This window comes from Tamandua tetradactyla, chromosome Y (assembly GCF_023851605.1).
Source record: "Tamandua tetradactyla isolate mTamTet1 chromosome Y, mTamTet1.pri, whole genome shotgun sequence".
In the NCBI taxonomy this organism is placed as follows: Eukaryota; Metazoa; Chordata; class Mammalia; order Pilosa; family Myrmecophagidae; genus Tamandua; species Tamandua tetradactyla.
Window position 1 is genome coordinate 3,173,990 of NC_135354.1, and position 27,715 is coordinate 3,201,704.

The 27,715-nt window shown below is 43.3% G+C and overlaps 1 protein-coding gene across 5 annotated transcripts; it reads right to left on the reverse strand.

Moving 5' to 3' along the window:
- Positions 1 to 333: 333 nt before the first annotated feature.
- Positions 334 to 18,941, reverse strand: LOC143672617 (uncharacterized). Of its 5 annotated transcripts, XR_013169919.1 has the most exons (5): positions 12,390 to 13,111; positions 10,351 to 10,428; positions 8,486 to 8,688; positions 1,420 to 1,490; positions 334 to 406 (listed from the first exon to the last, which is right to left on the reverse strand). XR_013169919.1 is itself a non-coding variant. In XM_077147226.1 (2 exons), exon 1 carries the CDS (start codon positions 3,060 to 3,062, stop codon positions 2,349 to 2,351), a length of 714 nt encoding a protein of 237 aa, XP_077003341.1. In that variant the 5' UTR covers positions 3,063 to 4,123; the 3' UTR covers positions 334 to 406; positions 1,420 to 2,348. The 5 variants fall into 5 exon arrangements, 2 of the variants coding, with proteins under 2 accessions (XP_077003341.1, XP_077003342.1); XR_013169918.1 differs by lacking the exons at positions 8,486 to 8,688; positions 12,390 to 13,111 and adding an exon at positions 15,702 to 18,941; XR_013169920.1 differs by lacking the exons at positions 8,486 to 8,688; positions 10,351 to 10,428; positions 12,390 to 13,111 and adding an exon at positions 15,702 to 18,941.
- Between the last annotated feature and the right edge of the window lie 8,774 nt (positions 18,942 to 27,715).

The window sequence follows — 27,715 nt, forward strand, 5'->3', positions numbered from 1 at the left end:
CTGAAGCCCAGGGCCTTTCCCAGGTCCCAGAGCCAGTGGGTGGCCAAGCAGAGAACTGAACCAGGTCTGCCCATCTCGAGCTCCAAATGCTCTGGAGTGTGCTCTGTCTGGCACATCGGATGCTGGTGCACTCTGATACCCCCACCTCTCCAACCTCTGCTGCTCAAAGTAGTCATATGACATCTGGACCAGGTGTCCCCATCCAGGACAGAGCAGACCAGGTGTCCCCATCTGGGACAGAGTGGCCCTGCCTCCCCTGCTCCTCCCTCTTTGTCACATATGGACAGCCATCTGGAGGCCAGTCTCTCTCTCTGTCCCTCTGTCCTCTCCCAGTGATGATGCCCATCCCCAGGGCCAATCCAATGGACAAAGGTGGGGCCCCAGCTTCAGTCTCTCTTCCTGTCACCTGGAACCATAGAATACAGGTGTGTTTGGTCAGGTGATTCATTCTGCTTCTAGAGGTTTATCCCATTTCCTTCTGCAGTTTTCTTTCTAAATTTAAACATTTTTTGAAAAAGACATAAAAAAAAGTAAACCTCAAAGAGTACTGAAAATCATGTTATGCAAACATACACACACACACACAATATGGTATCATATACATAGATACATATACATAGAAGATGGTACTATTTATAAGTACACATACAAGATGGTATTATGTACACAAGTGCACACACATACGTACATATATATATGTATATGTATGCATGCATATATGTATGTGTGCATGTGTGTATATGTATTAGGGTTCTCTAGAGAGACAGAATCAACAGGAAGTATCTGTAAATATAAAATTTATAAAAGTGTCTCACATAACCATGTGAACATAGTCCAAAATCTGTAGGACAGGTTGTGAAGCCAATGATTCCAATGGAGGGTCTGGATGAATGCCACAGGAGAGGCTCACCAGCTGAAGCAGGAAGAGAGCCTGTCTCTTCTGAATCATCCTTAAAAGGCTTCTGGGGACTAGATTAAGCATCACTCATTGCAGAAGATGCGCACCTTGGCTGATTACAAATGGAATCAACTGTGGATGCAGCTGACGTGATCGTGATCTAATTCTATGAAATGTCCTCATAGCGAGAGACAGCCAGCATTTGCCCAACCAGACAAACAGGTACCACCACCTGGCCAAGCTGACACATGAACCTGACCATGACAGTATATGTGTGCATTTATCCACCTTTTAACAAAACATATTCAGAGTTAGCTGCACCTTGTGGGACAGTGTTCTCTATTTCCTTCATTCTTGGCAGGTCACAGGAGTAGCTCACTCGGGGCCAGCCTGACATATGACAACTGGAAGACAGGGCAGCCTTATCATTCCCAGATGCAAGCCAATCTGCAGAAGTGATCCTAGTATCAAGAGGCTGCCTCTCAGGTGGGGATGTTGGACAGCCAACAAGTGAGACTCACAGGGAAAGTCTGATGTGGGAATCCAATCCCAGGAATTGGATGATGTTTGGTTCCATTTGTTTTCTTGCTGCCTGCACAGAAGAGAGAGCAGGAACTTTATAAACATCACAGGCACAAAGACTGGCCAACCACAGCAGTGGCCAGTCAAGAGCGGGAATTTTTCAGAGGAAGATGTGGTTCCGGTAATATGGGAAAGTTGGTTAAGTTTATCTTGAAAGCCACATTCTCTTGGCCTCTGCCCTCAAAAAGAATCTAGCAGTTCTCCAGCTGAGCCTGGTACTTCCTCCAGTGACTCAGAGTTCTAAGCTTGGTCTTTAATCATCAGATGAAATACTCCCTCTGTCATTAAACACATTACCTCAGAGAGTAGGAGAAGCCCACTCCTGTGTAGAATGATGAGCTCACTGAAGTGGACACTGAGTCTCACTTATCCAGTTCCGGCCTCCAACCACAGGCCTGGCACATGAGTCCTCAATCAAGGTGTGTGGAAGGAAGGTTTGATGGACACTCCCTTACACTAAAGAGCACTTTTAGGTTAAAAAATAACAATAGGACTTTGGTGGACTTACACTGGGTGAATCTCCTTTCTCCCCTAGCACTATGAAATGTGAATATAAGAATAAAAAAATGTAATATTGCAACAAGAATAGGAAGGGGCTACTGGCAAATAAAAGACACCATCATGTCTGAGTATGAACAAAATCAGATGGCAGAGAGGTAACTGAACTGACAAAATAAGCAAGATTAGTCAATACTTACAGAATTAATATCAAACAAATGTAGGAATTAGACTCCAAAACACATGATCAATTTTATAAATTTGACAATGTAAAAATTATAAAACCAGTAATATCAGGAAAGGAGGAAGGGGGAAGAAGTCTAAGATTGCCTTTTCCTCATCTCTCCAAGAAGGGAGCCCTTCTTATTGGCTAAACTTGCATCATGAAGACAGTAGAAATGATGGTGATGTTAGTGATAGTGGTGGTGGTGGTGGTGATGGTGATGGTGGTGACAGTGTTGGTGTTGGTGATGATAGTGGTGATGGTGGTAGTGATGGTGATGGTGGTGGTAGTGGCAGTGATGGTGGTGGTGATGGTGATGGTGATGATGGTGATAGTGATGGTGGTGGTGGTGATGATGGTGGTGATGGTGGTGATGGTGATGGTGGAGGTGATGGTGGTGGTGACAGTGATGTTGGTGATGGTGATGGTCATAGTCATGATGGTGATGGTGATGATAGTGGTGATGGTGATGATGGTGATGGTGATGATGATGGTGATGATGGTGATGGTGGTGATAGTGATGGTGGAGATGATGGAGATGATGGTGATGGTGATGATGGTGATGACGGTGATGGTGGTGATGGTGATGATGGTGATGGTGATGATGATGGTGATGGTGATGGTGATGGTGGTGGTGCTGGTAATGATGGTGATGATGGTGGTGGTGATGGTGATGATGGTGATGGTGATGGTGATGGTGGTGATGATGGTGATGGTGATGGTTGAAGTGATGGTGGTGATGGTGTTGGTAACAGTAGTGGTATAGGTGGTAGCCACAGTTGTAGAAGCAGCAGTAGTAATAATAATAATAGACCTTGATGAGTTTTTGTACATACGAGTTTTATTTTCTTTCTTTTCCATATCAGGCTATTTTAAAAATAAAAATCTCTTATTGTCAGGTCATAGTTTTATGAAATTCAGCACCCTACTTTGCATAATCTTTGTCTTCTCTTAATTACAAGTAAAAAGGAATATAGCACTTTCCCAAGTAGAAAACAAAATATAGATGTGATTTCATTATTATATAAAAATGTCCATCTGATAATTTATCCAGCCAGGTAGCCAGGCATCTCTGTACAGATGTGAACATAGAATAAATATCTGGAATGATGGTTTTCAAACATAGCTGATGGTCATTTGGAAGTGCTGGAATTTGGGATTTTTTTCACCTATTTTGTTTAATTTTTAGTAATGAGTAGGTTCCATTTTAAGTAAAAACAGTAAGGCCCTTCAAGGGAAATGTGCACTTGGTCCTCCGTGGAGGCATAGGCCTGGCAGTGGGGTTGGCTGGTGGGTGGCACCATCCTTCTAAGCTGCCCAGTGCCTGGGAGCACTGGCAGGCTGCAAGGGGTCCCCCTTGACTCACTCCTGGAAGCACAGGCCTGAGGGAGTGAGCTGGGGGAGGGCAGAGGCCCAGGCATGCCTGGCCACAAGCTGTTGTGCCGGTGCCATCTGGTGGGCATGCTGGGAACTGCCCCCAGCGTACCTTCCCTCGGAGGAGAGAAGCAAATACAGCTGACAATGCCCTCTTGATGGTTTGCAAAGTTAAAACCATTTTGGGAAAACTTTGCTGGGCTCTGGAATAAGCTATGCAAAAAAGTGCCCAGGAACATCTTCTTGGCTTTCACTCTGGTCTAATAGACACCAGGGACGACCTGGGGACAGGGCTGTGTCATTAGTTATAAACCACACCTGTTCCCTCTGGTCAGCACCTGTTTGCACATCAGCACTACTCTGAGCATATAATTAAAGTCTCTGATGTTTACCACATTCTTACTTTGTGACAAGAACAAATGTGCATGTGTGCATCATTTAATCCTCCTCGTGAGGTTGTTCCTACAGGAATCGTGATCCCCCTTCACAGATGAAGAAACCAAGACTCATGCAGCCTAACAAGAACTCGACGAAGAGCATACAGCAGTGACACTTCACAGGGGGGTGGGAAGCTGCTCAGCATATGTGTCTCCACATTCCTCCCTTCCCACGTTATGATAAACACATCCAGCACACCCCTCAGCAGTAGGGGTGATGGTTTTTTTCAAGAAGGAAATTATCCTTAGAATACAGGATGCTGATGACTTTTACCCCCTTAAGGGGGTGTAAAATGAGCAGAAAACCCTTCACATTTTGTCCTTCTGGGCTCATCACTCAACAAAGCTGAGCAGTTCAGAGAAGCAGGGCGGGATGGGGGCCCAGGATGGCGTTTTCGTGACATATGTCCTTGATGTTAATGGTATTGACAGAGACTTTGGAAATTTGTCATGCTGCATTCCTGCTACAAATAGAATTCTATCACTTTGTTCCTGCAACTGACAGCCATGGGTTTCTTCCTTTCCCAACTTGCTTGGTTGGGTCTGTTTTCCCCTTTCCCTTTCAGAAAATATATGTCTGCAAAGGTTTTTCCAAATAGATGCAATTGGTTGGACCAACCGACAGTGAGTTTTCCCTTTTTCTTTCTGCTTGACTGACTTCTGCTTGTTTTCTGGGACCAACCCTTTTGCATTTCTGTATTTTTGTAGATGCACTAGGAAATGGCATGACATCTAAACGTGCTTCCTGGTGACCACAGGGGAATGGGGTTTACTGCACATGCCAGCTGCTGCTCATGGCCGGGTTATCTGCCGTGGGCGGCTGACCTGCCAGCACCATCCCAGCACAGCCGTTGAGCCTGTGGTCAGTGCAGGCAGCAGCCTTCGCAGAGTGCCCATCCTTAGTCCTGTCCAACCAACATGGCTATTTCTAACTGTTCGCTCAGGATATTCACAGGACATTCAATCTCCTTGTTGACTTGGGATCAGGGAGGAAATAAACAGATCTCCCAGTACAAGAGGACTTTCAGAATGACTGGAAATGAACCAAGTCACTGGCCAAGCAGCTCAAACATCTGAAGTAGGTGTAGGTTAGAAACCCGGTGCAAACTAATCAGATAGAAGCATGTTGCCCCCACCCAGATGCTGTCCAACCTCTTCCATCCACAGTGACTTCCCCTCCAGTGCCTCTTGGTTTCCTTGCTTCACTGGGGAGGTGAGATTTCTGTGTGTGGTTTGCCCTGTCTCTCTGTGACTTGTAGTGCCTCCCCTTGGGCTCTCCCTTTTTGGAGGTTTGTTTGACCCACTGGCAAGGTGGGGCTGTTGAGTGGGGTTGTGATGTATCCCTTGGTTTACAATGAGCCCTGGCTTTGAAATGACTGGAAGGTATTGGAGCTCTCGAGGTTTTCTGAGTGACCAAAGTATGTCATCTGCTTTACTTATTTAATTTTGAATCAGCACCCTGGCTGTCTCCAAAGCCCATGCCCTGCTGAAAAATAGCCTTTGGTAGAATTCAGACTGCTGTCCTTGGAGGTAAGGAGTTCCCATGCATTTCTTTTCCTGTCTCATCTACTTTTTATTTTGAAATAAACTATAGACTCACAAGGTATTGCAAAAATAGTACAGAGGCTCTTGTATACCCTCAACCCTGTTTCCCAAGTGGTGACATCTTATACAGCTTTAGCACAATATCAAAACCAGATGTTGCCTTTGATACTGATCCTTTTAACTTGACTTTAAGTTGGATTTCATTCTAGCACGTTTGAACCTGCAATCATTTGTGTGTGTGTACAGATCTACACAACTTTATCCATGGATTAGTTTCTGTAAACAATACCCAAATCAAGATACCAAACTGTTCCACCACTGCTAAGGAACCCATCCTCTCTCAATTTCCTCCAGCAACCACTCATCTATTCTCTGCTTCCAATATGTTCTCATTTCAAGAACATTAGATAATGGAATCACATAGTGTGTCACCTTGAGAAAAATTTTTCACTAACAACAGTGCCCTTCTCGTCCACCTGAGTAGTTCTGTGACCACAACTTTTCCTTTGCATTGCTCTATAGTACTCTGCTGCATCAGTATATGAGACTGTGCTCAATCCTTCACCTACTGAAAGACATTTCAGTTGTTTCCAGCATGGAAAGCTGATATAAGCTTTCATATCAGGGTTTTGTAAGAAAACACAAGTTCTCATTTCTCTGGCACAAATACCCTAGAGTGGGATTGCTGTATTGTATAAAAAGTGAAAGTCCAATTTTGTAAGAAAAATATAAAAATTTAAAGCTTATTTCCCTGTTTTCTAGGGGCTCTGACATGTTACATTCCCTCTAGCCAGGGAAGAGAGAAGCCGGGTTTCTCTGCCCCCTTGCCAGCCCTTGGAGTTGTCACTATTGTTTTTTAGCCATTTGGATAGGTGTATAGTGGGTGCAGGAAAGAGTTAACATAGTAGGCCAGACATTATGATCCTTTGAAAGGCCTGCTTGCAAGGGAAGATGGATTTGGGGAGGGCTCCCCCCTCAGCCAGCACTGAGAGGAGGGTCTCATGGAGCGGAAACAGTTGTGCCAACAAAATGTGGTCTATATTCAGTGCCTGCCTTCCTTCTGGGGTCTGCAGTTCTGGTGCATTCTATGCAGAGACTGTCTAAGTGATCAGCCCCAGTAAACACCATGAGTGCTGAGTCTCTAGCTTCCTTGGGAGACATCTCATCTGTGACATCATGACTTGCTGCCGAGGAATTAGGTGCCTTCTGTGTGGTTTCACTGGGGGAGGACTCTGAGGGCATGTGGCTGGTTTCTTCCAGTCTTGCCCAGGTGTCATTTCCTTGTGTGTGGTGTCATTTCCTAGAATCTTTCCGCTGTAACAAGTCACAGTCATGGGCAGGGCTGGATGCTGAGCCTGTGAGTTCTCTTAGTGAGTCACTGAAACTGGGGGTAGTCTCAGGACCCTTGGCACATCAAAGGAACCTCCCCTTTCCCAAAGCCAAGGGGCCCCAGGACCCCCACCACGGAGGGGCTAAGCCAACCCTGAAAAGAATGATGGCTGCTGCTTAGACAGGTCAGCAAGAAGTCAGAGTGTTGGGGGGCAAGGGAGAGAAACGGGGCCCCAGCCACATGTCCCAGGGACCACCAGCCGTTTCTTGGCCCATCGCTCACCCTGACAATAATGATCACTTGGCAGCACAAAGAGGGAGTGCAAGCAAGGAAGAGAGCAAAATCCCTTCCTGTTCTCCAGAACTTATGTCACCCACATTAGTCTTCTCTGATGCTGATCCAAGCCACTGAGGCAGGACGGGAAGACTCAGCTGCATGCACTGTTCCTGGAAACAGGCACCCAACCTGTATCTGCCCCTGGCCTCTGGATTTCCTCAGGAGCCTTTCTTAAGCATCAACTTAAGCACTGACCAAAAAAGCAATGATTACTGAACAATGACTGCATTGAAGAAAAACCCTGAGGACAGCCTCCTTGTTACTCACTGAGAACCAGAATCTGAAGGTTGGGGTGGCGGGGCTGGGGATAGGCATGAGCACTGTGCTAGGAGTCGGGGTCTGGCCTGAGCCCTGTCTCTGACATCATTTTGCCCTGAGTTCTGAGCAAGGCACCCAATTTCTGGGACCTCAAGTTTCTTACCAGTAAAAACAGGAAGCTAAATCAGAGAAATGGCTTTTAAATGATTTTAAACAGTAGACACTTCTCTTCACATAAGATAACATGAAAATTCATAGTGTATAGTGATATGGCACCATTTGTGCATTTAACTTCTAGCAAATTCAAATACTAGACATGTAGCGGAAGGAGGGGCTGGAATAGAAGGGAGACAGGAGAAGGGAGGAGGAGGAGAAAGTAAAATGGAGGGGGAGATGAAAGGAGGTGAGGAAAAGGTGGGTTCAGCCTCACTTTCCCCACATGTGCATGTCCTGGAATGGGCCTGGGGTGGCAGCGAAGGTGCTGCCATCCCCTTGGGTGGCCTTGGTACCCCAACTTCTCATTCTCATCATGTGAGATGCTCCCTGCACTGAGTGGGATTCCAGGGTGTCAATAGCATGGCGTCTACTTCCAGGCCAGCTCCTTCCTCTTTTGCTCACTCTGAGAACTGTTCCAAACTCACACAAACAACTGGCCAAGCTGGACTTCCTTAGACATGCTATCTCTGTCCTTGGGTGGTGCTTTCTTGAGTTGGTTTTCAAGGGCAGTTTTGCCTGTAGGCTATTTTTACCTGAAAATCTGATGTTTGAATGCAAGACCCACCCCCAACCCCATGAAAATGTGACTCCCCAGAGTGGTCACCTAGAGCCCTGACTTCTGGGCACACCCTTTTTCCCAGGAGGGAACCCCTGAGATATTTCCATGCATCAGAGGATACCACAGAACAGTGTCTGAAAACCACAGATGGGCCCATCTTTAACCTGAGACTTATGACATTAAGATTGAAAAAACCTTCCCGTCCATGTCATTGGGCAAACTCTCCTACCTCCTGAGGCTTCCACCTCCAGGCCAAGACATGCCACCTCTGTGTTAAACAACCTCAAAGCACCCTTGACTTCTCCTCTCAAATGAGGACCATCCTCAGAATAACTTGCTCAACCTCAGGTGTCCCTTGTACTCAGCTCATTCCAGGAGGACAAAGATTTGCTCTCTTGGTCCCTTCTCAGCTTGCGGCAGCTGGCATGGTGCCTGGAAAACAACAGCAATTCAGCAAGTACATGTTTGATCCACTTAACATCCTCAAAAGGCCTAGAAGATTCTGGGGCACACCATCTGCTTCCTGGGAGAGCAAGGGTCCCTTCCGGCTGGGTCTTGAGCCCTATTCTCAATGTCCAGCTGCTAAATCTGTTTAAACACTCTTTGCTTCCAAGAAGACACATCTGTCTCTCACCCTGATACTTGGCAGTGTCTGAAGAAAATGTTCATTATCAAAACTTAGGGTGTTGTGCTGGCATCTGGCAAGAAACTTCCAGGAATTCTGTTATGCATCCTGTGATGCACAGGACAGCCTCACCCTCCTCTCCCCATGATAAAGAATCATCTAGCCCAAAATACCAGCAGCATTGAGGCTGAGAAACCTTGCTCTAGAAGGTGAGTTCTCAAGGGCCAGAAATTTTCTTTATCTCAGTCACCCCAGGATTTAGCATGACAATGGGCATATTTATTTAGAGAGTAATATTTGTTAGGAACCTACTAGAATCCAGAAAATGGGAATTCAAGGGGAAGCAAAACAGATGAGGCTGCTGATGCTGGTTTGAAGCTGTTACATACCCCAGAAAAGCCATGCTCTTTTCATCCAATATTTTGGGAGCAGGCCTATTGTTGGGTGGGACCTTTTCATTAGGTTGTTTTCATGGAGATGTGACCCCAGTCACTCAAGGTGGACCTTAATCCACTTACTGGAGTGCTTTAAGAAAAGGACATTTTGGGGAGGACTCATATAGAATTTCCTGGGCAGATTCTAAGCAAGAACCCATAGAACCTGAAGGACCTAGAACCTGAAGAGGGCCAAGATAACCTAAGAAATCCAGTGTTTTCCCTGAGAAACTAAGAGAGGAACCACAGATGCTTTGAGAGAGAAAGAAACAAACTGGGAGCAAAACCCAGCAGATGCCAGCCACGTCACTTCCCAGCTGATAGAGGTATTCCAGATGGCAGTGAGCTTTCTTCAGAGTTCAGGTATCATCTTGTTGATGCCTTAAATTTGGACATTTTATGGCCTTAGAACTGCAAATCTGTAACCTAATAAATCCCCTTGATAACAGCCAATCCATTTCCAGTATATTGGTTCTGGCAGTGTTAGCAAACCGAAACACCAGTATTAGGAATAAGAGAGGTGACATGGTTTCAGATACTATAGATATTAAATAGATAGCAAGAGAATATGAATACTTCTATGTTAATATTAACTTCACAACTTAAACAACTTAAAGTCCTTGAAAAACTGAAACTGACAAAATGCTCTCAAGAAAAAAAATTAGATGACCTTAATAGCACTATATCAGCTAAAGAAACTAGGTATAATTAAACACTTTCCCACAAAGAAATCTCTAGATCCAGATGGTTTCATTGGTTATTTCTGGAAAACAATTAAGGAAGGAATAAAACAAATCTCAAAGTCTTCCCCCCAAAATTAAAGAAGATGAAATATCTCCCACTCACTCTTTGTGGCTAGGATTATCTAAATTACTGAAATGAAAATTACAGACAAATATCTCTCCTGAATATAGACAAAAAAATATTAATGAAATTTTAATAAATGGATCCAGCAATATATAAAAAAGATAATACATCATTCACAGAGATTATTCAGCCATGTCAGCAAACTAGAGGAGAAACCTATATATTCACCTCAACAGATGCAGAAATCCAGCATGCATTCCTGGTTAAAATCCTCAGTAAATTAGGGATGAATTTGAGACAGGACATCTACAAAAAATAAAAATAGAACTAAATAAAAAGTAGAGTTAATATCATGTTAAGTATGAAACTCAGAATTCTTTCCTCCCTAAGATCAAGAGAAAGGCAACAATGTCTACTTACTTGTAACACTCCTTTTCAACTTTGTCTTAGAGATTCTAGCCAGTGCAATAAGACAAGGAAATAAAAATAAAAGGCATCCAGATTGGAAAGAAAAAAAGGAAAAATGTCTTCATTTGTAAATGACCTGATTATCTATGTATTTAAATTTGTTCAAGTTTATAATAAAGCTTCTAAAACTCATAAGATTACATGATACAGTATCAATATACAAAATTCATTTCATTTCTATATATTACCAACAAAGAATTGGAAATAGAAAATAGAGAGTAAAAGAAAATCATTGAGCTCAGCGAAGAGTAAGTGAAATTATCAGAGCTAAATCTAATGAAGAAATTGCAAACTGGTAAGCTGAAAACAAATTCTGAGAAAAATAAAATTACCGGAACCAAAGAGAAAGTTTAGAAATAGATTCCAATATGTGGAAAATTGATTTTCAACAGAAGTTCAAAGTGAAACAGTAGAAAATCAGCTTTTAAAGAAATGTTGTGGAACATCTGGACATCCAACTAAAAGAAGGCCTAAAAATCAATAATAAATGTTAAAGTAACCCAAATTCATAGGTCTGCAATTCACAGAAGAGGAAACTTAAATACCCATCAAATATATAGAAATATGCTCAAATTCATTAGCAATCAGGGAACTATAACTTAAAATAATGGGACACAATTTAACACTCTAAAGACTGGCACATAATATAAAAATATGACAATATCAAGTGTTTTGTAGAAGTTATAGAGAAAGTGAAATGCTCCTGAATTGATGATAGGAGTTTAAATTGGTCTATCTGCTCTGGAGAACAATCTGGTAAAGCTGAAGATGCACTTTCCCTACAAACAAGCAATTCTACTCTGTAAGCATCTGTGTATGTGTATGAGTGTATGTGTAAAGCACTTTTGTATATTTGTACAAGCAGATATGTATGAGAATATTCACCACAGTGTTCTTGTAAGAGCAAAAAATTGGAAACAATCTAAATATCCATCAACCAGAACATGTACTTTATTCTTACAAAATAAATAGCACATGGCAGATAATCTGTATTAACCGCAGCTGCATATTTCAACATGAATGACTCATGAAACAACATAGGATGGTGGGAAGCACATAGCAGAAGACATACATAGTATAATACTATTTATTAAATATTTTAAAACCACGTGCAACACTTTTATCCATGGTCTATAGATTCATACTTATATAGAACACTTAAGTACATGAGGGTGATAAGTTTTATCTTTGAGGAAAGGAAGAAGAGAAGGAAATAAGGGAGGGCTGCTTAAGTGATTCTAATTATATCTGTGACATTTTATTTCTTTTAAAATGTTGAAGGAAATATGTCAAAAGCTGAGTGCTAGGTACATAGGTGTTTGTATATATATTTTTTTCTGTAATCAGGATTTTTGTTTGTTTCTAATTGAAAGCTCCCATCTGAAAACTCTCCTGTTTTGTGGATTCTGCTGTTTTAATCTTTAATAGATTTTTCTCACATAAACTCTAAGAAATTTATGTGAGAAATTTTTCTCACATAAACTCTATAAGAAATTCCCAATCTGACTATTTAATCATCTCCTAGCAAGTAAGTCAACCCACTGTCCTACTTTCCAACCATAGAAAACTAATCTTGTCTTATTTTCTTCTCTTCCTCCTCCTTTTTTTCTCTCTCTCTCTTTTAAGTAAAATCTGCTGTTCTAGTCTGCTAGCTGCTGGAATGCAATATACCAGAAACAGAACACCTTTAAAAAGGGGAATTTAATAAGTTGCTAGTTTACAGTTCTAAGGCCGAGAAAATGTCCCAATTAAAGCAAGCCTATAGAAATGTCTGCTCAAAGGCATCCAGGGAAAGATACCTTGGTTTAAGAAGGCCAACGAAGTTCAGGGTTTCTCTCTCATCTGGAAGGCACATGGTGAACACAGAGTTTCTCTATCATCTGGAAGGGCACATGGTGAACATGGCATCATCTGCTAACTTCTTCTCCTGGCTTCCTGTTTCATGAAGCTCCCTGGGAGGCATTTTCATTCTTCATCTACAAAGGTCACTGGTTCATGGACTCTTCTTCATGGTGTTACAGTATTCTCTGCTCTCTCTGAATCTCTTTCATTCTCCAAAATGTTTCCTCTCTTATAGGACTCCAGAAACTTATCAAGACCCACGCAAATGGGTGGAGACATGTCATCACTTAATCCAGTTTAACAATCACTCTTGATTAAATCACATCTCCAGGGAGATGATCTGATTATAGGTGCAAACATACAGTATTGAATCTGGATTTATTCTGCCTTTATGAAATGGGATTTTGATTAAAACATGGCTTTTCTAGGGGACATACATCCCTTCAAACCAGCACACATATCTTGCAGGCTGACAGAAGTGGCCTTATTTTTGCTTACCAACACGTTCCCCAGAACTGAAAAACATAAACCCAATAATGAGCAAACATCTCAGGTACCTCTGCTTTCTCAGCTGCCAAATCCAGGACAGTTTCTCACACTAACAATTCACCTTCCCTTCTGGCTCAGTTGATTTTATCAGCATCATTATCACAAGCTCAGAGACAGCTAAGCCAATTTCTATAATTACTCTTTTTCTCTGATTCTATCTTTCCGACAACATCCCGAGCCCTTCCAGGAAATGACGGCTCAGAAACCATCTTAAACAGACCCTCTAAGTACAACTTTTAAGAATCACTGTTTCTAGGTTTCTTCCAATCACAGCCCTTCCTATCATATGCAAAATGACATAAGGAATCCAATCCTATTTAAATCTCCTTCAGGTACAAAGACAAACTAGGGGTGGCTGACTTAAGAGCTACTGTGACACAGGCGGGCAACATGTGCAGGGGAAGGGCTGCTCAATCTTCTTGCCCATACTTTTGGGCCCTGGAGTGATGATTTTAGGGTGAACTCTCATAAGCCTGAGGATTTTTCTGAAAGTGGAGTTGAGAAATTTGCATTTTGATTTGTATAATATAATGCTAATTGCTGAATAAATAATGCCTTCCCAGGATTTAAGATTCAAAAAATATAAAATGAGGTAACAGTGGGAAGGAACAGTTTTCCTCACACTGCTGCCCCCAGACCCCCAGCTAAGCCCACCCATGGGCTGAGCCCCCATGCTCCACCCCCTCCTGGGTGTTCTCTGAGCCCATGGCATGGGTGGGTGTGGCTGTGCCTCATGGTCCACAAGCGCTGCACACACCATGCACTCTATGTTGCATCTGGAACATCTGGGCTGTGACCCAGAGATGAATGGGAGCTCCGGACTTGCTCCTCTCTCACTACTGGGGGGCTCAGGATGGGACCTGATGGCAGACCTGGTTCTCTGAGCCCCTCTGACCACAGGGTGATGCCATCATATCTCAGAGGGGAGGGATGACCAGTGTGCACACCTGGACCTCAGGGAGCCCTGGCTGGGGCAGGTCACCCAGTCACCGAGCCGTGCTGCCAGGTCCCACCACCCACCCGCCCCAGAGCCATGTTGGACAGACACTGATCACCACATGCATTCAGGGCAAAGCTAATTATTTAAGCCACACTGAGATTGTTTTTTAATCAGCAATGAGATATAACCCATGTACAATAAAAGTGACAATTCAGTGAATGCTGGCAAATGCAGTGAGGAATGGGCCACGACAATCAAGATATAGAATATTTCCATCACCCCAACAAGGTCCCTATTGCTTTTTTGGAGTCAAGCCCTCCCCACTTCTCCCCAGCACTAACATTTCTTCTGAATCATTTTGCCATTTCAAAGAATGGAGTCACACAGTATGTGTCACTGGTCTGGCTTCTGTCAATTAATGTAATTTTTTAGATTAACTGACATATATATTATATATTCCTTTTTATGATGAGTGGTGCTCCATTGTACAGATAAAGCATAATTTTTCTTATCTATTTACCAGATCATGAGCATTTGGGTTGTTTTGAGTTGCAATAATGTTAAAAACCCCAATAACATTTGTGTGAACATGTTATCATATCTCTTGGGTAAATATCTAAGAGTGATATTGCTGAATCCTATGGTAAGGGCATGCATAACTGTGTATGAAACAGCCAATCTGTTTCCAAAGTGGCTGTACAACTTTGCATTCTCCCCCCACAATATATAAGACGCCAGTTATTCCACCTTTTCCATAACACTTGATATTGTCGATCTTTTTAATTTCTGTCATTCTAATGGGTATGTTGTGGTATCTCTTTGGGGGTTTTAATTTGCACTTCCTTACTAGTTACATTGCTAATTTTTTCATGTTCTTGAAGATTATTTGCCTCTCTTTGTTGGATGGCCTGTTTCAATATTTTGACCATTTTTAAAATTTATTTTTAATTTCCTTATAGTTAGGTTATAGTAATTCTTTATAAATTGTGGATACAAGACCCTTAGCAGATATATGTTTTGCAAATAATTTCTCCTAATCTTTGGCTTGACATTTGATTTGAAAGTCAGATGATCATACATATGTGAGCCTATTTTTAGACTATTCTAGATCATATATGTGATTCTATTGTAGACTAATTATTCTGTTCTGTTTGTCTATCTGTAGAGCCATAAGCCCATACCACACTCTCTTGGTTACTACAGTTTTGTATAAAGCCTTGAAATCAGGTTATCAGGTTGTATAAATCCTCTTAATCCTAGTTGTTTTATTTTCCAAGATGACATTGGCTATTCTAGGCCATCTGCAGTTCTAAATGTCAATTGCATGCTTTTGTTCACTCTCCACCACCTTCGGGTCACGGGGCTGTTGCTGGTATGTGTGTGTCTGGGTCCTACAATGACTCTTAGGGAAGGAGCTGCTCAGCCATTCCCCGCAGCAGTCACCAGTGCAGCGTGCAGGGCAGCTGCTGTCATGGGGACTCGGAACAGGTAGGGGAAGAAGCACTGCACAAGAGGCCGTGACTGCCAGCTCTCCCGATGGACAGCGTCCACCTGTGAGGCAGGTCACCAATGCTCAGGGTACCACAGACACACCACTGAGGATTTCTACACAAGAACAAAGATAGAAATTAAAATAAAAGGCAAAGGAGACAGGGAGAAAGCATGAGCCAGGTGAAACATCACCAAGAGCTACTGACTAGAAGTTGTGCAATTCACTTTCCTGGAACACTGACAGTGTGGAAGTTCAAAGGAAGATGTGAAGCCAAACAGCACTACTCACCTCCTCCATGCAGAACTCCAGGAGAACAGTTAGGAGAAGCCAGGAGTGCAGTGTCCCACTGAATGCCATTTCAGTCAAAACTCAGATGTGATGCTCGCAACTTTCCATTTATCTGGTGGTTTTTCAATATTTCTCAGCTGGACAGAAAGTCAATGGAAAGGATTTCTATGGGCTCCTGAAATCCCAAAGTATGCCCATCTGCCTGGATGAGGAGCTCTCTTTGTGTAAATGTGCATTCCCTTGAATCCAATTAATTTAAACCCGATGATTCCATCACATCCCCTCCTTGATCACAACAGCCTCAAAATCTTCCTTATAGGCCAAGTACTCTAAACTAACCATATCTTAGGTTAACCACAGTTAGAAAAGATTCTGTGCATGTGACTTCTCCAACTTCTCCTGGGCTGATTATACCTGGTTAGCTCTTTCCTGACATTCTTTGCACAGGTATATGCTCTTATATATTGTATATTAATTAAGAGAATATTTGTTCGGTTGAGCAAGTACGACCCAGACTCAGGCTTGAGAAAATGACATATAGTGGAACACAGATTAAAAAAAATCTGCATGTATCTCTTCTTTCTTGCAAGGCCTGCTCATGCACACAGTGACAGAACACAAAAATAAGACAGCCCAGGCTAGGGAATGGCCTCTATGTACATAACTGGAGCAGCTGTTTCTCTGGGCTCCAGAAAAGAGAAGACAAATTCATGTGGTATTCGGGTGCCTGGACTTGTGAAGTTGTCTGATGATTAGCTCACATCAACAAAACTGGAAAACCCCAGTTTCAGAAAGGAATCCATTAATACACTCTCAAGAAATGAAAATGAAGTCTGGAGAATGATGAGGTTTGCATGCGAGTCAGGGCTCAGAAGGGAAAAACCAAACTGGCCTAAAACTAGAGAAGGAAAGGGTTCATCATTCCCGGCAGCTGGGCCAGGCTAATGAGGGGCTCACAGCAGCCGGAAGGCCACTCTGAGAGACCGACCCCTGACATCCTCAGCATGTCCCTGCCCAGTGCTGCTGAGCAGAGGAGAAAGCATGCTGGAGAAGAAACACAGCCTGCTGGGGCTTCTGGTATCCAAACCAAGACCTAACTTTGACTTCAGCTCTGAGCACGCAAGACCAGTGCCAGCAGAGCCAGTCACTTTGAAAATGTTACTTACTCTTAATGATGATCTGTCCCCTTTCTCTGATTTAGGTCAAATGCTCAACCTGAAGGTAGGTGCTGTGGTCTGAGAACAAAAACTCATGAACCCAGAATCTAGACACGTGGTCTGAAAAGTGTGATTTCTTCAGGGAAGAGAATATTCAAAGTTAGAATTCTTCCATAAAATCTGGTTTAGCACACCTATGAGGATACAAAGAGAAACTAGAGATGCACAATTATGTATAGATAGTCTGTAAATCTGCAAAATTTGACAAGCTTACATTCTTTGGCTAGATCTCTAAGTTTTGGTTATAACTCATGCATTCAAAATTCAACATTTCTTAGCAATTATTGTATATCAAGCCAGTGCCTTCAATAATATATAAAGTAATAATGATAACAGCAACATTTCATTGGAGTTGCTAGAAAAATGTTTTTTTTTAATAATCACTTCACTCAAGCAGCCTTCAAGTTATTTTAAGCAGAAAAAGCCTTTGTTGAAATACTTTGCTGTTGATCTAATTCCAACAAAAAGAGAACATACTCTCTGTTCACAGAAACCCTCCCTTCCTCTGCCTGCAGGAACGAAACATCATGTGAACTAAAACCAGCACCTTCCTCCTCTTCAAGGACAAGACCACAGGCCTGAGTGGTCGATAAAGAAAGAAGAACCTACAGATAACAGGGTATGGCAGCCAAACACAATGAAACTACTCAATTTTAATGAATCCTGTGACTTTTACTTGTATTTGTGTGTGTGTGTGTGTGTGTGTGTGTGTGTGTGTGTGTGTTTTCTGTTTTCTTCTGGATCTTTTCCATTTCTTTGTCTATTTGGGTTATAAAAGCCCAAACCACCTGTGCTGGTTTGAAATGATGTATGAACCCTAGAAAGACCATGTTTTAATCCTAATCCCATTTTGTAAAGGCAGTCATTTCTCCTAATCCCTATTCAGCACTGTATGTTTGAAACTGTAATAAGATCATGTCCCTGGAGATGTGATGTAATCGAGAGTGGTTGTTAAACTGGATGAGGTGACAACATGTCTCCACCCATTCAGGTGGGTCTTGATTAGTTTCTGAAGCCCTATAAAAGAGGAAACATTTTGGAGAATAGATTTAGAGAGAGTAGAGCAGAACAACATAGCCATGAGAAGCAGAGTCCACCAGCTAGTGACCTTTGGAGATGAAGAAGGAAAATACCTCCCAGGGAGCTTCACAAAACAGGAAGCCAGGAGAAGAAGCTGGCAGATGACACTGTGCTCACCATGTGCCCTTCCAGATGAGAGGAACCCTGTGTTTGCCATGTGCCTCCTCACTTGAGAGAGAAACCCTGAACTTCATCAGCCTTCTTGAACCAAGATATCTTTCCCTGGATGCCTTCAATTGGACATTTCTATAGATTTGTTGTAATTGGGACATTTTCTAGGCCTTAGAACTGTAAACTAGCAACTTATTAAATTCCCCTTTTTAAAAGCCATTCTGATTCTGGTATATTGCATTCTGGCAGCTAGCAAACTAGAACACCACCCTTCCCACTCTGATCTGGTCTTGAGAAGTTTCTTCCTCCAGTTTCTTGATGATGCATCTTTAATAAACTCACCTCCTTACCCAGATAAAGAAACTTACTTCTCTGTTTATGCAGGATCAGGTGGGCCTGAGTACTCAGGACCATGTTCACACACTTCCCATAACCCCGTGGAATTGCTCTCTTCACTGCATGCCCTACTTTAAAACACTGACTCTTCAGAAGCTCAAATCACAAAGGGAGGGAAATGGAACTACAGACTGTTGGGTAAGGCCTTGAAGCCATGCACTTCTCAAAATAACACAATGGAAAATAACTTAAAAGTTTGCAAACCTCATGCAATGGTAATCTTCTCCAAACACACTACACCAAAGATTTAGAAGATCAGGATCCCACAAGATCCCCCCAGGATTCCTCCATGGATCCAATACCACCAGTATATAGAACTAGTGCGCCCCACGCAGCCCCAAGCAGGATGGCAGCTGCCCTGTCCCCAGAGGCAGCTAGAGCTGTACAGTGATACGCATGCATTGCTCTCACTCAGCCCATGTGGTGTGGGTGGGGCCACCCCTATCCCACGATCAGGAGGGCATATGACCTCAGCCTGGCCAATCAGAGCATCTCACTGCCCTGGCTGCAGCGATTGGTTCAGGGCCATGCTGGAAACTGCCAGGATTTTAAAAGTAACTGCTTGAAGAGGGGGAAAAGAGCATCTTCCTCTTCCTTCTGGACTAGCACTGTGAGGATGGGGGTGGGGAGCTGTCAGGAGTCCACCTGGAGTGAAGCCACACAGAAGAGAGCAGAGCTGAAAGAGAAAGAACAGGCCAGGGTGAAAATAGCTGGGTGTTGGATCCAGCTGTGCCTGAAAGCAACCAATCTAAAGGCAGAAATAAAAAGGTGATGTCAGGTTGATGCTAATGGACATCATATCTCAGGGAATTGTAGTTTAGCTGCCATCTACTACCCCAAGGACTAAAATCGTTTACCAGTTTGTGAACACGATTTGACACCCTTCAGGGACTGTGGGAGGAAAGTGGATGCAGGTCATTAGTTGAGTCTAAGGTTCCACGAGTCCTAACCCAGTCACACCATAGCCTCCTCAGGGGCTCGATGCTTCCCCGTGCAGTCCACTCTCTAGAGAGCACCAGGACCCCCAGTTCTAAAGCACGATTTGTCACTCCCTGCTGGAGTGACAATGGGGAACTCCCATTGCTCTGAAGGTGTGACCAAGCTCATGGAGATGGCAGCAGCCAGGTGGGCGGGTGCCTAGGACACAGCACAGACAATGGCGGCCAAATGCACAGGCTGTCCTCAAGTAGGACACGGAACGCCATCATGCCAACACATGGCCAGTGAGCCCTCACCAGGCACAAGGGCCCGCGGCTGGTGCTGGGGACACAGGATGGGGCCAAACCTGGAGTTCACAGCCCGGGTGAGGACACTGGAGCTCACAGCTCAGGTGGGGACATTTGCCATGAACCACAAACTCAACCAGAGCAGTGATGGAGTCACAGCCCAGGTCCCTGGAAACATGTCCATCCAATGGGAAGGATGCTCAGGGGGAGCCAAGAGCAAACGGTGAAGGCAGCCTGGCCCCAAGCAGGCGTCTGATGTCTGGACAGGAGAAAAGCCCACAGGGTCCATAGGCCCTCTTGTCTCGCAGCCACCAAGGCCCACTGATATCCTGCTCCCAGCAGAGGTGACTCAGGGTCAGGAGTCCAGCTGCCTTGAGTTAATAGTATTCACCATTAGCATCGAGTCAGCCTTTTAAATGAGGGGACCAATAGTGCCTTTTCTGGACACCCACACACTCACCACCTCCTCACGCTAAACAAACCTTCCCGAAGGGCTGAAGGCCTCCACATTAGAGACTCATGAAATGTTCTGCACTTTAAAAGGAAGGAAAATAAAGGCTGGTTTACACTTCAAGAAAATCTGCTGTCCTGGATAGAACTTTCAGGAACTCCAAGACCCCATCCCGTTTGTCCTCCCAATGCCTAGGGAAATAAATTGACAAAAATGAGCTGGAAAGAAAATGTTGAAGCCAGGCAGAGTCAGAAGGAAAAAACACAGTCTTTGCAGAGGAATGAATGAAGTCAGAGGAGAACATGGAAGGGAGAAGGTAAAAGCCGAAGACACATGGCTTTGTGTTCCCCACCCACCGGCTTCATACCACTTGCTGTTCACGCATGATCACAGTGACAGACACAAGTCCCCTCTGAGTCAGAAAATGGGCAGAAACTTCAGAAGGGCAGGCTGCAAAAAGGGAGAGGAGCTGACTCAGTAAACACCCCGTCCACAATCTACAGCTGCCTGGGGTGGAGGGAAGTGGAAGGGGAAGGGAGACTCCAGGAGTGGAGAAAAAGACAATCATATGGGAAATGAGGCCTGATATTTTAAATTGAAATTAGGAAAAAAGTTCTACAAAAATTATAAATAAAATTCAAAAAGTGCAGATTTCTGGCTTCTGAAGCCCCTACCACATCAGCTTCTGAGGATACAATGATGAGTAAGGCCTGGTCTTTGGCTCCAAGGAGCACAAAGTCCGTGTGAAAGAGAGACCCAAGAGCAAATGAAATATAATGATGTGTGACAGAAGGCAAGGCAAAGCCATACAGGACACAGAGGTAATTTATTAGGAGTGTTAACAGGGTAGTTTTAGTTTTAAATAAATCAAAACCTTTACCCCCATCTTTGCTGCAAAGCCTCAGCAGGGGGTGCAGGCAGAATTCAAACCACCCCCTGTTCCCCTGCCCCATGGTAGCATCAGCTTCCAGAGACAAAGGCCTGATAATAAGAAATATCCTCAGCAGCTCCAAGCCCCTCCCAGACCCCTGACCCTTGTGCTCTTCTTATAAGGAGACATTTTTGGACTGTCCTATGGAAACAGCTTTGGGAACACAAGAAAGAGCACAGGGACAAGCACACAGCTGGCAATCAATAAATGCAGGTTTAACTGGAATGGTCTGGAGATTCCTCCTGGACTTCATCCTGGGAAAGTGTCCTCACCTGGAAAACGAGAAGCACTGTGACCCCAGTTCATCTTTTATCAGTCAAATAGGCTAGGTTATGCTTAGGAACACATGACCCCAAACCTGGAGTGCCTTTAAACCAGAAGAATTTATTTCTCATTCCTGCTACCTATTCTGTGTAAGCTGGTGAGGGGCTCTTCTTCTTGTTTCTTCAGCCAAGGACCAGTCACTCTGGAATGTTCACAGTGGTAAGCAAAGGCTCCAGCAGAAAATGGGCAAGTCTCCCTTCTGCTAAAGATGCATTGGCCAGAAATATTAGCATGGCTCCACCCAACCACAAGGGGGTGTAAGGGCCCTGGGGTTATGGGTGAACAATACCCATGCCCAGAGATTTCTTAAGTTTTACAGAATTCAGCACACCCTTGAAAACAATCTATCCTAGGAGAAACACACATGAATGTATTCAGTTCTAATGACCTTCTCAGACAATTCAAAAACCAGTGAAGAGAGAATTTCTACCAACACACACTTTCTTTGATTAGGATTTTTCTTATTTGGTCATCTAGGCTACAACACAATCTTGCCAATTTCTCTCGGTCCTTTTAATTAAAACCTCTGTACTTTCAAGGGCTGGACATACATTCAAATCTGAATCTGGTTTGAAATACAACCCTTGTGTCCACTGTTCTAGTTTGCTAGCTGCTGGAATGCAATATACCAGAAACAGAACGGCTTTTAAAAGGGGGAGTTTAATAAGTTGCTAGTTTACAGTCTAAGGCCGAGAAAATGTCCCAATTAAAGCAAGTTTATAGAAATGTCCAATCTAAGGCATCCAGGGAAAGATACCTTGATTCAAGAAGGCTGATTGAGTTCAAGGTTTCTCTCTCAAGTGGAAAGGCACATGGCAACATGGTCAGGGCTTCTCTCTTGGCTGGAAGGGCACATGGCAAACATGGCATCATCTGCTAGCTTCCCCTCCAGCTCCCTGGGAGGTGTTTTCCTTCTTCATCTCCAAAGGTCGCTGGCCGGTGGACTCTCTGCTTTGTGGTTCTGCAGTGTTCTGTCAGCCTTCTCTGATCTCTCTGAATCTCTCTTTTATAGGATTCCAGTAAAGTAATCAAGACCCACCCAGAATGGGTGGAGACATGTTTCCACCTGATCCAGATTAACAGCCACTCTTGATTGAATTACATCTCCAGGGAGATGATCTGATTACAACTTCAAACATACAGTACTGAATAGGGATTATTCTGCCTTTACAAAATGGGATTAGAGTGAAAACATGGCTTTTCTAGGGGACATACATCCTTCCAAACCAGCACATTCCACAAACACCCACAAGTGGAAGGCTTTATCCCTGTCAGCATTTAGTTGCTGACTTTGATCTACAGCCCTCAGTTCTCAAGACAGCATTCACCACTTTCTCTTTGTGATATGTAACCTTCTACTTTCTTGGGCTCCTCTCCCTTTGTCTCCTTCTAGCTCTGCCTTTATTATCCTCCTTCTACTTATTCAATTTCAATTTCCCCATTTTTCCAGTTCCTAAAATGTCAGTATTTCTCCAATTCCCTTATGCCACCCACATCCCCAACTGGTCATCTTTCCTGGACTTCTGTGTATCAACCCATTTTTATTCCAGTCTATTAAACTCAAGCTGCTTCTTTCTTCTTTTACCTATTCTAATCAATTTTTTAAGGGTCTTGGAGGGTAAGATGTATTTTAAATTTTAATAAGTCCAGTTCCATTTTTTGAAAATGTCTGCACCCCTTATTGGCTTTGCATACTAATAATCAATACATGATATTTTAAAAGTTCGCCTGTTAACCTAGAGGTATTTTGCAGTCTCCTTCATAATCAAAATAAGTATTGAATAAGACATCACTTCTGCTAGTTAAAAAAAAAAGAAGAAGAAGAGGAAATACAGGACGGGGAATAAGGATACCATCAAGTACACAGTAAAGCAACAGAAGTTTCCTGAGACCATCTCAGAATGGGTTGGCTTTTGTCTCCCTGGCCTACTCCTAACAGCATGCTTTCCTACAAGACAAAGAAGCTTCTGGATGGCAGCAGTGTTTTACCTTCCAGGTTTTAAGCGTCAGGCTCATCATCACATTTCTACCTCCTCAGATGCCTTGGTGGGAAGAGTTTAAATAGCTGAGGTGCCTGAGGCCTGCTTGACCCACCCACCGCTTTCTGGATTTCTCTGGCATCCCCTCAAGATTCAATCTGGGTTGTGCAATCCTGGTTGGAATGCTTCAAAGGGGTCTCTGTGTCCATCACACATGCAGTCCATCTGCCTCTTGCTGGTGAGGTCTGTTCTGATAGCCTCATCAAATTGTTGTTCAATTTCTCTCCCAAAACATTCAGAGTTATCCTATAGCAACTAATAAGAAGTATGTGTGGAGGTACCTTAAGATCATGTAAGTATAACTGTTTGTTTAAAAGTTTCTCCCCAGATATGGCATTTACTGGTAATTCTTGTTAGATTCAATTTTACTATGATGGTAGCAAAATACTTATTTTTCCAACTCTAGCCCTTTCTACACATTTGCCAGATGGTCCTGCACATTCTGCTGGAGGCAAGAGTCCTGCTTTCTCCCCCATTTATTTAATTATACTCTTTATCTATATAGACAGATGGATTCTTTTTCCCCAGTGGTTTTATAATTTATTATTGTACTTACTTTGTTGCTCAAATTGTCCTGTATTTAGCCAGTGATCTGCCCTTCAAGCTTTATCCTGTAATCTTGTGACAAGCACCCGTCATTTTCGTAAAAACACTTCTTTGTCTTCCAGCATAACCTGTGGTTCCAGGCTCATCTCCTCCTTACCCTCCCCCAGCCTGGAATCAGCTGTTTCTCCAGGCAGATGCAGTTCTGTTTAGAGGGAAATGACAGTAGAGACTGTTTATGTTTTCTTCACTGCTTAAAGCAAATACCATGAAATGGGTTAGGAATTTATTTGCTCACAGTGGGAATTTACCTGCTCACAGTTTTGAAGTGGGGAAACTCCCAAATCCAGGCATACCAAGGTGATGCTTTCTTCCTGACATTCTGGGGCCAGCTGCAGCAATCCTTGGCTGCTCTGTGCATTGCAAGCAGTACCTGCTGGCCTCTGCCTTCTCTTCTGGGTTTTGTTGATTTTAGCTCCTTGCTTCCATGGCTTTCTCTCTGGCTGAATTGCATTCTCTTCTAAAGGACTCTAGTAGTAGAATTAAATCCCATTCTGACTGAGATGTGACACACCCTAACTGAAGTAGCCTCATCAGAGATCCTACTTACCATGGGCCCACACCCACAGGAAAGGATTAGGTTTAAGAAAGTGCTTTTCTGGGGTACACACAGCTCCAAATCACCACAGAGGACGGATTCAGTGTACTGAGTGCGATGATTGGTAATGGATAGCTTTGCTTCCTGGCCCTTTCCAGGAGCACAGCAGGGAAATTAATGTATCTGTAGGATATAAAACACATATGAATGTATATCCACACACATTTAATTTATTTACATTTCTACCCTTGTGCTCATCTCCATATGTATGCACACAGGCTTTAGAAATCATGAATGAACAATGCTGCCCAACTTACAGTCACCCCACTGGGGACTTTCCTGCCTTCCTGCATTCCATTTGTGGAACGAGGGCCCCAGCTCCCAGCAAAACCAACATGTGCACTCATCTGCTCCATCCTGTAGTGCTCCAAAATTGATTCTCAATTTAAAAGAAAAAATGAGATGAAACAAACCTTATAGAGGGAGCTCAGGATTTGCTTGTGATTCTCCCCTGCCAAACACCCTGCCCAGACGGAGAGTATTTAGTGGAATACTAGGTTCAAAAGTTAGTGGGTTGGAACACCATTCCTGCCAACCTAAAGAACACCTAGGGCAATATATAAGATTATACAAAGGTTCCAGGCACTAGGGTAACTTTCCAGAAACCTACAACCTCCAGATGGGTCTCCAGACTAGAGAAGCCCTGAAACTCAGAGAGGCCAACCTCTTCAGAACATCAACAAGTTCCATCCCACTATCCCATATGATCGACAGTCCCTTCCAACATGAAAAAGTTAGAATGGGCATAGTCCAAATCCTCCTAAAGAGTGGAAGAATGATCAAAGGAGATGGTGGAATTTTACAGGGAAGGTAGGGTTTAACAAATGAGTATGATTGCTGAGTCATTAAATTGATGATCCTTTTAGTCTTCAGTGTCTTGGAGCAGCTTGTAGTTAAAAACCTAAAATTGTGGAATTGTAACCTATACCTAACTCTGAAATCTGTTCTACAACTAATTGTTGTGATGTGTTTTGAAATTTACTGCTTTTTCGTGTATGTTATATTTCACAAAAAAAGTCATGTGATGATAAATGCACAGCTATATGATGATATTGTAAACCACTGATTGTACACTTTGGATAATTACCTGGTATGTGAATATATTTTATATATCAATTAAAAATGCTGAAAAAATAGTTATTGGGTTGGTTCTCCCATTGTCATCCATTCCCTTAAGTGGGCTATGGTATTCATTTGAAATAGAATGGGGTTCATGTATGTTAAATTTTAAATTTTTTGTCCCTTCCTGACCTTATTGACTGCTTTTTTAATCCAACTTCTAAAAGTCAATAGTTCTGCAAGAAAGAAGAAAATGTCACTTTTTCCCTTTCCCCATCTCCTGCTCCCTCACCTTGCAGGCAGACCACTTTGCTGTTCTATAGTTTATCTTCCTGGGCACCTTTTTTTTTTCCAAAAATAAATGGATGCATATGTGTGTTCCTCTTTTTCCAAAGCATTTTGACTTAACAATAACTCTTGGAAACCAGAGTTCATAGAGGTCATTCTTATTACTGTTTACAGCCATGCAGGGCCCTGCGGGGAGGCTGTACCACAGTCACACATCCGCTGCCCTGTGCTTGGATGTCCTGGGAATCAGCCTCTGAAGTGGCCCCCAGGGACCCCAGCTCTTTGTTTCATTGCTCTTAGGCAATCCCCTCCCCTGCTGCATCAGGGTTGGTCTGTGTGGCCAGTAGCAAAAGGCCAAAGTCAGGCTGGTGTGTCACTTCCAAAATTAGGTTAGACAAGGTGCACCTTCCGTCCTGAGCCCTATCATCCTTGCCAGTGCTCCCTCTCTCTCTCTCTCTGCTTGCTTGGGGAAAGCCAGTTGCCATATTCTCAGGACACTCTGGCCTGACAAGAGGCCCATGGCATGAGGCAGTGAGCCTCCCCCCACCAGCAGGGAACTGAGGTACAGCCCCTGTGAGCAAGCATGGAGCTGCACTGTCCAGCCCCAGTCAAGCCTGAACACCTTTACCCCTGGCTGGCAGCTTGACTGCAGCCTCATGAGAGCCTGGATCAGAACCTTCCAGCTGAGCTACTCCTCATGACCTGATCCACAGAAAGTTTGAGATTGTTCTACAATTGCAAATAAGGCCATGTTGGACACCCCTGGGATTACATGTTGTCCATTATTGTTTCAATCATTTCATTCATATTCTTGACCCAAATAGAACATACAGAGAAGTATATGTCAAATATATGTATACATGCATAATAAAAAAAGAACTTTCTTTCACTTTCAAATAGTTTGAGAAGTGAATTACTATATTTGTTCATAGCACAAGAGCCTGCATTCATTTCATAATTGAGAGGCTTTGATTTCCTTGGAAATTACGAAGGATGGAACTACACAAAGTGTTACAGAGAGGCAGAGTGTCCACAAGGATGCTTTGACCTTCAAGTAACAAAACCCAAAATAATTGTATTCTAAACATGAAGAAAGTTATTATAATTCATCCCTAGAGCAAGCATCCCCAGAACTAAAGTGTGTAAAAATTTCAGGGAAAAAAGACACTGAGTTGGACGAGAGCAAAATGTGAACCGTGGTTCTTCATACTTTGTACTTTCCAACTTTTTGAAGAATGGCTTTTTATTTCTTTTCATAAGATTATTAATTTTTTTAATTTTTGAGACAATTATGGATTCAGATGCAGAGAACAGCCATGCACCCCTCCCTGAGCTTTCCACAATGGTGACAACTGTATAGTGCAGATACAACTGGGAAACTGGCCCTGAGACAGCCCATGCCATGGAGATTTCATCAGTTTTGCACACTCTGCAGGTCCCTGCACATTTGATTCCACCGACTTGCCACATGTGTAGGTCTGTATAACCGCAAGTGTCAGGAACTGTTCTATCACCAAAGGATGCTGTTCCTTGCCTATGCATCCCCCACCCTGCCTGACCCCCAGCAATCTCCAGTCTGCTCTCCATGTCTATAATTTTGACATTTTGAGAGCACAATGTAACGGGACTCATGTAGTCTGTAACCTTTGGTAATAGGCTGTTTTCACTCAGCATTTTCCCTGGAGAGTGCT